The sequence below is a fragment of the Cricetulus griseus genome, chromosome 2 (assembly GCF_003668045.3).
Source record: "Cricetulus griseus strain 17A/GY chromosome 2, alternate assembly CriGri-PICRH-1.0, whole genome shotgun sequence".
In the NCBI taxonomy this organism is placed as follows: domain Eukaryota; kingdom Metazoa; phylum Chordata; class Mammalia; order Rodentia; family Cricetidae; genus Cricetulus; species Cricetulus griseus.
Genome location: NC_048595.1, coordinates 64,327,900 through 64,340,844, shown reverse-complemented (window position 1 = coordinate 64,340,844; position 12,945 = coordinate 64,327,900). Strand labels below are relative to the sequence as shown.

The 12,945-nt window shown below is 42.0% G+C and overlaps 1 protein-coding gene across 4 annotated transcripts in view; it reads left to right on the top strand.

The window, feature by feature from the left end:
• Positions 1-1,770: 1,770 nt before the first annotated feature.
• Positions 1,771-12,945, top strand: part of LOC100756343 (coiled-coil domain-containing protein 171) — a 332,880-nt gene continuing 321,705 nt past the window's right edge. Inside the window, exons 1-2 of one of the 4 annotated variants that reach the window (XM_035439823.1) lie at positions 1,771-1,987; positions 12,151-12,291. In XM_035439823.1, coding sequence (XP_035295714.1) covers positions 12,245-12,291 — 47 coding nt within the window. In that variant the 5' untranslated portion in view covers positions 1,771-1,987; positions 12,151-12,244. The remainder of the gene's footprint in view (positions 1,988-12,150; positions 12,292-12,945) is intronic. The other 3 variants (XR_004768216.1, XM_035439825.1, XM_035439824.1) reach the window with 3 other exon arrangements.

Below are 12,945 nucleotides of genomic sequence, written 5' to 3'. Positions count from 1 at the left end.
TGATCCCCATTGCACTTGTACTTTGAATCATGTATTTCTTTCTTTTCTTTTTTTCTTTCTGGCTTTTCAAGACAGGGTTTCTCTGTGGCTTTGGAGACTGTCCTGGAACTAGCTCTTGTAGACCAGGCTGGTCTTGAACTCACAGAAATCCGCCTGCCTCTGCTTCTCTAGTGCTGGGATTAAAGGCGTGTGCCACCAATGCCCGGCTTACAGCAAGTATTTCTATCACCTAGCTTGTTGGGTACATGCACTCTATTCTATAAATGCTAAAAACCAAGTAAACTAAGTTTGAAAGGCTTTATGTTACCCAATTTTCTTTAAAGTGTACAGTGTAATACACTTAACATTTATTATTGCATTGTAATACTTCTTTCTGTGATGTTACTGAGACGCGATTTGTAACCCTAGTGCTCCGGAGGATGAAGCCTGGGGATCCAAAACTTGGGGCCTAACTGGGCTACATAGGGATTTCTAAAACGTAACGTTCTCATTATTATGATAAACCAAACCAAGAAAGCAAAACAGAAAAAAAAGTCACCCCTCAACAAAAACCTCTAATATTATTTATCATAATTCTCCATTTGATTCCTAAGTAGAGTGGGCTACTGTTTTGTTTCCTTCAGATGTTTTTTTTTTTTTTTTTTTTTTTTTTTTTTTTTTTTTTTTTTTTTTTTTTTAAAGGAGTTATCTTTTCTGGCTAAAGTATTAAGAAGCAAGGAAGACCTTCTAAAAACTAAATGACTGACCTTAAACCAATTAAAGTTTCTCAGTAGCTCAAGAATCAGTTTTAATCCATTTGCTTTTAGGACTGTTAGCTTTTCAGATCGAGAGCAGGCAAGGACCACCGCAACACCTAGTTCAGGCTGATTCCAACCAACGCGGGACAAGTTTAACATAAAGGCTCATTTAGTATGAACACTTGTGGAGGAAGGTAGTGGTGTTGAGGATAAAACCTTTCATCAAAATCCCGCCAATTTGCATTGTTCTTCGGGGAATAGGCTTTCTAAAGCCAAGGAACAAAAGAGGATTTGCTTATCCAATCCCCTGAAGCGGCTACTGGGAGAACCAAAGCTCTTTATAAATGGGAGGGGGGGGAGGGGCTGATATCTTGCAGAGATGGAGCACACACGAAGGCTCCAAGGCCTTATTTGCCAATGAACCCGGCCCTGCAATATTTATAATCAAAGACTATCAACAGTATCAGAGCACCGACCTACATTCTTCCCACCCAAGCCGAGGTACAAAGGGAATGGAAGAAAAAGACAGACTTTGTGCAAGCGGAGGGCACTGGGGAGAGCCCGCCACCTGTGCCGAAGCCTGGGCAGACTCTCCCTGGGGACCCTGTCATCTGCCGCGGTCCCAGGGAGATTCCCAGGCCCTGAAAGCCAGCTCGGAAGTCAGTTTACAGGGCAGGAATGGGTTGTTACTCTTTGGTAGGCAGGGAAAAGGGATTAGAAACTGGAAATTTGCACGTCAGTCTGTTCCGGGAGCTCTCAAACAACAAGAAGATACAGAAACCTGGGAGACGGAGCGCGCACAGGGCAAAACGCGTACCCGAGCCACTTGTGTGGTCTGCGCACGCGCACCCCATCCCTGCCGCATGCGCAGGCTGGTCCGCCCAGCGCGGGAGCGCGCGCCCGATTTCGCGGGCCAGCCCCCTCCAGCGCGAGCCCGCGTTCTCTCCGTAACCAGGAGAAGCGGCTCGGGCGGCGGGACGCTGGGGACGCGGAGACGAGGGGCGGGCCTGCCGGGGCGGGGCCAGGGAGGCGGAGAAAGTCGCGGCCGCCCGGAGACCCGTCGCGTGTTCCCAGCCCCCGGAAGTGGCCGTTGTGCACTTCACCTCGCAGACTTTCTCCATCCCGGTCCTAGAGTCCATCGACTTACCTCAGTTGTCACTCCTTCTCCTGAGGGCTGCCTGGCCTTCCGCCCTAGACCTGAAGCTGCCCGGGGGGTCGTGGGTGTGCAGGCTGGACCACGCGAACCCGAGGTAACCACGGGCTGTGGATGCACGCAGACGAGCGCCCGGGTCGGGAGGTGCTGAGAGGAAACTGGGCTTGCAGTGAGAACCTGGCTTGGGGCTGCTCGCCGGTGCGGACACGCCTCCAGCTCATCGCCGAGGCGCTCCCCCATCTGGAGGTAGATGAGATGAGCATCCTCCGCGCTGCCTGGAGGACGCATGGGGACCAGAGTCCTCGGAGCTCCTTGGGATCAGTACCTAAGGATCATAACTTTTTCCCTCCCTTTCATTGAAATGCTGGCCACACTTTAGGCATCCTACAAAGGTTTGATAAGCAAAACAATGAGTTGTGTGAGATTGTTCTCTGCAACTTCTGCCTACCCACCAGGACTCCAAGAAAAGTCACAGCTGTGAGTTTTTAAAGCTGAAATTTGTGTAGAAGTGCCTGTTTTGAATGTTTAATCCTTTACGATATTCATCTCAGGCAAATATATAACTCTTTAGAGTCGATATCAAACACTGAGGCTTTACACATTGATGTATACTTCTCATAATATTGGAGAAAAGAAGTTGCCGTTTTGTTACTTGCATTTAACAGTGCTTAGTAACGATCAAAGAGTGGTAGAGGAAATGAACATGTTTTCCTGTGAAAAGCAGAGGGATGAGGCCAGTGCAATCTGATACTAGGAAAAGTGAAGGCAGTTATTGTAGAATGGAGCTTTTTGTGTAAATCCTGGCTCAGCCGTTTATTAACGGGCTTAAGTTACCTAACCTCTTGGACCTTAGGTTCCTTATGTCAGATAAGCAGAAGGGGCTTAGTCTTTAACGTTCCAATAAATGTTTGTTTCAGTCCTTTTGTCTTAGCCTTGTTTTATGGAAAGACCCACGTATCTCTTTTTTTCAGGCTTGGGTGGAAGGTGGTAGAGACTGAGCAGGAATCATAGGCATGAAATGTTCTATTGCTGAGCTGCACTCCAGCTCTTAAATTCCCCTCTTACCAAGTGAAAAGTAACTGTTGCCACTCCCAACGCAGGTGTTGTGACTACTGGACACAGATCTGCAAAAACCAAAACCAAACCAACCAACCAAACAAAAAACAACAACAAAACGGACTTAGTATTAGGGAATATGAGCCATTTACTCCCGACTTGGAAAAGCCTGAATGATTGGAGAACAAATTGTTGGGTCAAGGAAAAAAAATAGTATTTGGTAAGACAGCCCAACTAGGAAGATAGTGAAATATGAGCACAGGTTATAACTTCCTTTTATATTTAAGCAAGAACGAGAAGGATGGAGGGGCTGGATTCAATACTTAATGAAACCTGGTGGTTGCTGAGTTAGTGTTCACCAGTTTGAAAATGGAGGAATGAGAAATTAGGCTGTGTGCTCAAGAAGGCATAGGCTTTTCTAGACAAACAAATACAACTTGGAGACTGTGAGCCTGTTTACTTTGTATAGTGTCATTAGAAGTCATGTAGATGGGAGTATGCATTTTAACTCTTCTAATGAATATCTTGGTGCAAATTTCTCAACCTCTGGGAAACTCTGTGAAATGTGCAAGTAGTCTCAAGATGATTGGGAGAATGAGATCACGTATGCTTAGCTGTGTCTGTGGCACTTAGTAAGTGCTCGATTCTAGGTTCTGACTCTTTGCCCACCCACTCTTTCCTCTTATCTGTGCAAGACTGGTTGAGAGGTGTGTGTATTGTGGAGGAACAAGGGAAGGATTTAGATATTGGTAGGAAAACTTGTGCCAGAAATGGTCCTTAACATCCAAAGTAGAATCTTCTTCCCTTTAGGATGGCCAGATGATTGATCCCTTGGCCTATTTTTAAAATGGCGCGCGCGCGCGCGCGCGCGTGTGTGTGTGTGTGTGTGTGTGTGTGTGTGTGTGTGTGTGTGTATTGTACATATTCCTATGCCACGTTATTTATTTATTTTTAAGATTTTATTTATTATGTATACAGTTTTGTGCCTGCATGCCAGCAGAGGGCACCAGATCTCATTCAAGGTGGTTGTGAGCCACCATGTGGTTGCTGGGAATTGAACTCAGGACCTCTGGAAGAATAGCCAGTGCTCTTAACCGCTGAGCCATCTCTCCAGCCCGCTTATTCAACTCTTATTGAACAGTGTACATAACACTCACTTATATATTTGAACAGGAATAGCAAGAATAGTTCAAATCCACAAATAAGAATGGTATATTTGTGGGGTGTCATTTAAGGTTCAGTGATAAAAATCTTGCCTTTGTCTACCAGTGTTTCCCAACCAAGAGAAGCTACCAACATGGCCAGGGGGTGAGAAAAGGTTGGGTTGAGTCTTAAGTACCACTTTGTTTTTGGAAAATGTGGAAAAAAATACATTTTTTCCAGTTTTTTTTTTTTTTTTTTTTTTTTTTTTTTTTTTTTTAGAATTTCTCTGTGTAATAACAGCCTTGGCTGTCCCAGAACTCACTCTGTAGACCAGGCTTTTGTGGAACTTACAGAAATCTGTCTGCCTCTGCCTCCTAAATGCTGGGATTAAAGGCAAGTGCCACCAATGCCCAGATAAATTTTTTTTTTCTTTAAGCAAAGTTTTCTTAAAGTACACTTTGTTTTGTTATTACCTTGATGTCTGTCTTTTTTGTGGTGCTGGGAATTGAACTTAGATTTTCTTATTCAGGGACTTGTGTTATTTCCAGCTGATCTATCTGTCCGTCCGTCTGTCTATCTGTCTGTCCATAAACCAGGCTGTCCTTGAACTTGGCGTTTTACCTGCCTCTGCTTCCTGACTGTTGGTATTAAAGGTGTGTACCACCACCGCCCAGCCCCTATCTTCCTTCCTTCCTTCCTTCCTTCTTTCCTTCCTTCCTTCCTTCCTTCCTTCCTTCCTTCCTTCCTTCCTTCCTTCCTTCCATGTTATCCCTAATTTACCTTCCTTCCTTCTCCCCATCCCTCCCTCCTAACCTCTCTCCCTCCCTTTCATGTTATCCCTAATTTATCTACCTTCCTTATTTATTTTTATTTTGTATATATGGGCATTTTGCCCACATGTATGTTCATATACCATGTGCATGCAATGCAGTACCCTCAGGGGCCAGAAGAGGGCTTTGGATTTCCTGAACTGAAACCATTGCCTTGTGGTTGCTGGGAATTAAACTAGGTTCTCTGGAAGCAGCCAGGACTTAATGGTCGAACCATCTCTGTAGTCTCCTCTTTAAAAAATGTTATTTTCATTTATTATTATTATTATTGTGTGTTAGTATTTATATACACATTTTAAAGTTTAATAATTTTTGTCAAGATTTATTATTATTATTTTTAAATATTTTATTTATTTATTATTTATACAGTCTTCTGCCTGCGTGCCAGCAGAGGGCACCAGATCTCATTCAACGTGGTTGGCAGCCACCATGTGGTTGCCGGGAATTGAACTCAGGACCTCTGGAAGAACAGTCAGTGCTCTTAACTGTTGAGACATCTCTCCAGCCCTATTTTTATTATTTTAAATTATGTGTATGCATGTTTATTTGTGTGTGAGTATGTCTGTGTGTGAGTGCATGTTCCCACAGGGGCAGGTCAGAGACATCGGAGCTGGAGTGACAGGTAGTTGTGAGCTGCCTGATATGATGTGGTTGCTTGAAAATGACCTTGTATTTTCTGTAAGAGCAGTGTGAGCTCTTAGCCACTGAGCCATCTCTCCAGTCTCCATTTTACCTGTTTTTTTTTTTTTTTCTTTTCTCTTTTGGGGCATTTTTGTCCTATTAGTTATTATGTTCCCTCCAGTCTCTGCCACTATATCAGGTACTTTTGAGAGTTTCTCTCTCCTTTCTCTCACCCCTCTCCCAAGACAAAGTTTCTCTGTGTAGCCCTGGCTGTCCTGGAATGCTCTCTGAAGACCATACTCAGAGATCCCCTTGCTTCTGCCTGCCTGAGTGCTGGGATTAAAGGCATGCTCTGCTACACTCCTTGCCTCTTTCTTGTCTGTGCCTTTTCTTGATGTTTTTAAGTCATTTTGGAGTACTTATATTTTCCTTAGTCTTGGCATATCTTTGTTTCATACTTTTCATTTATATAGGGTATTGGTTTTTCATTACTCATTGATCACATGCCTTTTCTTTTGCTTAATTTTAAAAAGTACTTTATTTTTATTTTGTGTCCATTGGTGTTTGGCTTTGTTTCCTCCTCCAGTTTTACTGAGCCATTTTCTTCCCTCCCCTCTCCTCCCTTCCCTTCCCCTCCTCTTGCCTTCCCCTCTTTCTCCCCTTCCCCCTTCACTCCCCTCTCCTGTCTCTCTCTCTCTGTGACTCACTCTGTCTCTCTCTGTGTCTCTGTCTGTCTCTGTCTCTCTCTCCCAGTCACAGAAGTTTTTCTTCAGTCATGGAAGGACCTTAACAGGACTGTTTTTGAGAGTTCATCAGGCTGAAACAGTTCTTTCATGACTGTTTTACTGTGTGTGTTTCAGATGCCCACTGTTAGAATTGGCAAAGCTCTCCCACTTTGATCTACTGCTCTCAAATTGACCTGTTAGAAGTATTTGTTCTCTCAGCTGTCCTTGTCCCTCTGTGTTCTCTGAAGACTCCACTGCTTCTCTGTAGATTTCTTGGCTGATGGTGTTTTGCTAAATGTTGTTCATGATTGATTGGATTCTCTTAACTTGTTGCCTTCATTTTCCAGACTCCCTTATTTACATTAATAAGGACACTATGCTATAAAAAAACAAAGAAGCTAAGCATGATGACTCACACCTGTAATCCCAGCACTTGGGAGGTGGGGAGCAGTCAAAGGCCAGTCTCAGCTACATAACAAATTCAAGGCCCATTTGTGCTTAATGAGACTTTGTTTCAAAGCAAAAACAAAAAACCAACCAACTAGCCAGGTATGTTTTTAATCCTGGAACTCAGGAGTCAGAGGTAGGCAGATCTCTGAGTTTGAGGCCAACATGGTCTACATAATGAGTTCTAGACCAGCTAGGGCTTCGTAGTGAGATCCTGACTCATAAAACAAAATCAGCCAACCAAACTGAAAACCAAAACAACAAAACCAATGAAAAACAAGCCAAGAGCCTTAATTGAACACACTTGTAGCCAGAGGTGGTTTGAGAATTCATTCTCCTATTATATACTCTTGTCTTGTGCTATTCATCTTTAAAAACTTCTGCCCTCTTGTTTTTTCTAAAGAGACAGGGTTTCTCTGTGTAGCTTTGGCGCCTATCCTGGCATTCACTCTGGAGACCAGGCTGGCCTCCAACTTGCAGAGATCCATCTGCCTCTGCCTCCCGAGCCCTGGGATTAAAGGCGTGCGCCACCAACGCCCGGCAACTTCTGCCCTCTTATCAGCATTTTCAAACTATCAATATTAGTTTTATATTGCTGTATAACAAGTTATTACAAACTTGAGTGTTTTAAAACTATGCACACTTGGAATAATGCTTTATTAATTTCCTGGTTTCTTTTGAGACTGCGTTTTGTTACGTAGCCCATTCTGGTCTAGAGTTGGGGAACCTCCTTCCCAAGTGTAGGGATTACAGGTGTCTCCTCCCTCCACAGCTGGCCAACAACACACCTCTGTTATCACAGTCTGTGTGGTTTACTAGCCCTGGAGCTGAGCCCTGTGCTTGGGGACTTACAAGGTGCTTACTGGGCTGTATTTTTACCTCTAGGCAGACTGGGTGGGATCTGCCCCCTTACTTAGGCCCCTGACAGAGTTTGTTTTCTTGTGAATGGTGTGCTTGAGGGATCTAGTTGTATATTAGTATTGGGTGGAGGTCATGAAGCTGCTTGCACTTCCCTGTAGCCCTGCCTTTAGGTAGTTCATAGCATGGCAATTTGCTTTTTTAAGGGTGACAAGCTTTGGGGCTGGAGAGATGGCTCATTGGTTAAGAGCACCAGTTGTTCTTCCAGACAATCTGAGTTCAATTTCCAGCAACCACATGGCAGCTCATAGCTGCCTGTAACTCTAGTTTCAGGGGATTTGATACCCTCGCACCAACGCACATAAAACAAAATAAAATAAATAAAATAAAAAAAGGTGGTAGGCTTTTTATTTTTCGAGTGCTGGGGTTTGAGGATAGGGTTCTGCATGTTTTGTGCAAGTGCTGCGCCAATGAGCTATACTACCATCCCCAACAGTCTTATATTCATAGCAGTGTCATCCTGTCACCTTTGTCATAGAAGCAAGTCACAGTTGTTCCTTGTTAGGTGCAGGATATTACATAAGAAAGTAACTTTGGGGGTTGGAGAGATGGCTCAGTGGTTGAGAGCACTGGCTGTTCTTCCAGAGAATCCAGGTTCAATTTCCAGCATCCTCACTGAAGCTCATAACTGTCTGAGACTTCACTTCCAGAGATCTGAAACCCTCACACATGGACATGCATCCAGGGAAAATACCAATGCACATGAAATTAAAAATAAAAAAGAAAGTAACTTTGGGGATGAAGATGTGGAAACCATCTTCTTACCACATCATCTGTCTGAATGATCTGATATCGGGATTGAAGAAACTCCCAAGTGGGACTCTATACAAGTCTATGTCTAGAAGACTTGAGATTTCAAGATGTTATGTGCCTAAATACACAGAAAAAATGATGTTTGCTATTGCAACAAACTTAACAAAGTTATAATCATTTCTTTCCCTCTTTTGTTCCTAAGACAAAAATAAAACAAAAATAAACATTTTTAAGGTTGTTCCTATCTAAAACATTTCTAGGGCTGGAGAGATATCGCAGAGGTTAAAAAGCATTGGATGCTATTCTGGATGACCTGAGTTCAATTCCCAGCACGCAAAGGGTGGCTCACAACCATATATAACTCTGGTTCCAGAGGATTTGACTCCCTCTACTGGCTTCTCAGGAGACCAGGCACATATGTGGTGCACAGACATATAATGCAAGCAAAAACACTCATAAACATAAAAATGAATAAATAAAAATTTTAAAACTTAAAGTTACTTTTGTTATTTGTGTGTTTATGTGCTGGGGAGGATCAAATTCAAGATCCCCTGCTTGTTTAGCTGGTTCCCTACCACTGTTTTACATCTGTGGTCCATCTAAAATTCTCTCCCCAGAGGGTGAAATGGAAATAACTTCATGCTTTTGGAGTATATATGTATATATCATGTGTATGGAGATTGTGTGTATATTGACCCCACCTGGCCTCCCCCCCTGAAATGAAAACCTTTGCTGAGTTGGAGAGATTGGTTAAGAGGACTTGTTCCTCTTGCAAAGAACCCAGGTTTGAGTCCCAGCATACACTGGATGCTCACCACTGTTTGTAACTCCAGTCACAAGGAATCTCACACCCTCTTCTGACCTCCACTTGCACCAGTCAGACACATGGGGCACGTAAATACACTCAATCGAAACACTCATATGCATAAACTAATAAAATTTAAAACAGAAGAAAACAAAATCCTTTGTTATGTGTGGTAGTGATCCCTGGGCACTACTCTGAGTACAGAAGAGTCTGTTTTTGCTAGATTCCAACCCTTCTTCTAAACTTTCTGAAGGAGGCTTGTCTGGGGTCTCATCTTTAGGAGCATCCAGGTAGTATAAAAAACTTTAGAAATCACACTCCAAAAACAAACAAAAAATGTGGCTGAGTGCCAGTGTCACCTTCCCCACATTCCCTTAATGGTCTTGGGCAAGTCACCTGGCTTCTCTGTCCCAGCTTACTTTCCGTAATGGAAACAATGGTAACAAAGGTAGGGGAAGATCATGAATGCTCTGAATAATGTGACCTTGCAGAAAGAACTTAGGCTTTGGAATCTTAGTTATGATTGGGGATTTGGTCCTTTTTTGTTGTTGGTTTTTTTGTTTTTCAAGACAGTTTTTCTGTGTAACATCCCTGGCTGTCCTGTAGACCAGGCTGGCTTCGAACTCACAGAGATCAATCCACCTGCCCCTGTCTCCCAAGTGCTGGGATAAAGCCGGGCAGTATGGTGCCATACCACCCAGCTTGGCATTTGGTCCTATAACTCTTGTCACTTTCTTCAAGATATTTCTGCTTTACTCTATGTCTTCTTTTTGTCCTTTGAAAAACTGGACAGTCCTTTTATTGCAGTGTTTGTAGGGAGGGAGTTCTATATACTAAAACTATAGTTCTGGATGCTGCAGGGAATGCTCAGTAGATGAGTGACAGTGTTTGTCAGGATTAAATTTAGTTATTTAGGTCACTGGAGAAATTAGATTTTTCTTTTCTGGATTTGGCTAAAATTTCATCCTGTTTTCCCTGGACCAAATTATTCTTTCAGCTGCACGAGTCACTGATTGTTGGAATCATTATTTCTCAGTACTAGGATTTGTTTTGGTCTTCATCATTTGAATACCTTCCTTCCATGGTCTCTTCTGAGTCTTGGTTAACGGGGCAGAGGCAGAACATGTTGGCACTTCTCTTGTTTCCGTCTTTTGGGTACCTTTGTACACTCACAAGATCATTAAATAATTACTTTATTACATCGATTTCCAGACCACATTACCCAACTATTTCCTTTTATTGGGGATTATTAAGCTTTTCCAAGTTCTGTGACCCAGTAATAAAAGCTGATAGCGGCTGAGGCCTGGGTGTGCTGTGTGTGGGATTTAGAACACAGAAGCTTGCCATAGGCAACTCTTTTGGGCAGAGGGAGGATGTTCAAAAGACTCTTAAGTGTCTTGCTTAAAGCCATACTACGTCAGGTCTTGAGTTTAAAGTTCAATCTTTCTTAAGACATTGGATTTTAGGGACTATAAGGAGGTATTTGTGGGATATTGATATTTGCATTAGTATTGGCTCTGCTTAGAGCATTTACGTAGAGTTTAGCACTGTGGTAAAGTAACTTGATTTACATGGTTGGCTCTGTGTAATTTGGAATATCTCCTGTAGAAGAGTGTTCCAGAAGGTCAGCCAGAGTGAGTGACAAGCCTTTTCCTTTTTTTTTTTTTTTTCTTTCCTGCTTTCTCTTTGGGAGGTAATGGTTAAATTATAACATTAATTTATGAAGGAAGACATCTCATATCGATTGGTGCGAAATGTTTCCACAGTGATGTATACAGTTTGATCGGGTTAGTTTTCTGTTTTGCTTACTAGTGCCACAGCTATGCTAATAGTAACTTATTTTTCTGGTTGAAGATAATGATATAGTTTTCTTTCCTAGGACTTTTTTTCTTTGTTTTTTGAGATAGGGTTTCTCTGTGTAGCCCTGGCTGTACTGAAACTTGATCTGTAGACCAGACTGGCTTTGAACTCAGAAATCCTCTTGCTTCTGTCTCCTGAGTGCTGGGATTAATGGTGTGCACCACCACTGCCTACATTTTCCTAGGACTTATTAAAACACCAAAAGACATTTCTCAATTGTATGATTGATTGGATTATTAACTATGGTGGTTTTGTTTTGAGTCTTTGAATAAAAAAATGTGAAATTAAGAAGCAAATTATTATGAGATCTTTTGTTTGGGAGTATTTTGACATCTTCAGTGACAACACTGTGTTAAAATATCTCATTTATTTAAACTGAATTCTGTGTCCAAAGGTTGGTATATATGTATGTATGTATATATATATATATATATATATATACATATACGTATATATGTATATATATATATATTCCTTTCCAAGTGCAAGAATAATTTGTCACTCTTATTTTTATTTAGAAACTAAAGTAGATTAAAAGTTAACTATTACTGGGGCTAGAGAGATGGCTCAATGGTTAAGAACACTGGCTGCTCTTCCAGAGGTCCTGAGTTCAATTCCCAGCAACCATATGATGGCTTGCAACCACCTGTAATGAGATCTGGTAACCTCTTCTGGCCTTCAGGGACACATGCAGGCAGAACACTGTATATACATAATAAATAAATAAGTTAACTATTACCATGTTTTTAAACTTTTAAAAAACATTTTGCCTTTTTATTTTGCTTCTAATGCTTTTCAAATAAAAATCCCCATAGCATTTTTATCATTGTTATCTTTTGAGACCTGATGTCATTTATCCCAGGCTGGCCTCCACCTTACTAAGCCAAGGATAACCTTGCGTTGCCCCCCCCCCACCTCCCCCAGGTGCTGGGTTTAAGGTATGTGTACCACACCCAGCTTTATGGGATGGGTTTTTGTAATTATCTGTGTTCTATTCTATACAATAATTAAAAATTAACAAATATGCTGTAGATCAAAATAAAGCTCTCCTTCCCAGGATTCGAATATAAAATTGCTGTTGTATTGTTTATTATGTTAACAGACTTTGTCCATCTAACCTGTTAGTCAAGACATCACCACGAGGAAGTATATCATTAGGAAACAGTGGGGTGCTGTGAAAGATTGGAAGACTTACCATGAGTTTAAACACTTCAAGTAATGCCACTACTGGGGATACCCAAAGGTAAGCCTCCAGTCTCTTCCTTTAGTTGGAGAATGATTGTGATGGCAAGAACCAGGGAGAATTGAGTGAGTGAAGCAAATTACAAGGATCCTTATGGGGTGGTGAAGGACCTAGGTTTCTTGGGACTGAAAGAGTAGCAACACATTCTGAGTATAGTATTGGCTCTCAGGACCCTGGTATGCTTTGTTAACTTCAATCAGAAAGGTCTGTGTGTCCAAGCTTTCTCCTCTTGCTAGAGATTTGTATATTCTCCATGATTCCAGTCTTCTCTCCTATGTTTCTGTCTGTTTATGTTTGTCTGGCTATTACCCGCTTGCCATAATCTCTGTGGTTTTGCCTCCTTGCTTTCTTGCTGCAACTCTGACTTGGCTGCCTGAGTGCTTCATTAGTTTTAGCCTGCTCTTGCCAACTGCTTTTCTTTGGTGTCTTTGAGTGCATTCCAATAAGACCTGTCTCATTGATGTTGTTCCTTTTTTTTTTTTTTTTTTTTTTTTTTTTTTTTTTGTGCCATGTGTTTCTTTCTGTCCTAGATGCTTAATTTATTCCATTGCCTTTGAGGGATGGGATCCAGAATACCAAATGGACCATTTTAGGGTGTGCATTTTTCAAGAAAATAAGTTCAGTAATCAAAATTATCCTGGCCTGGTGTGTGTT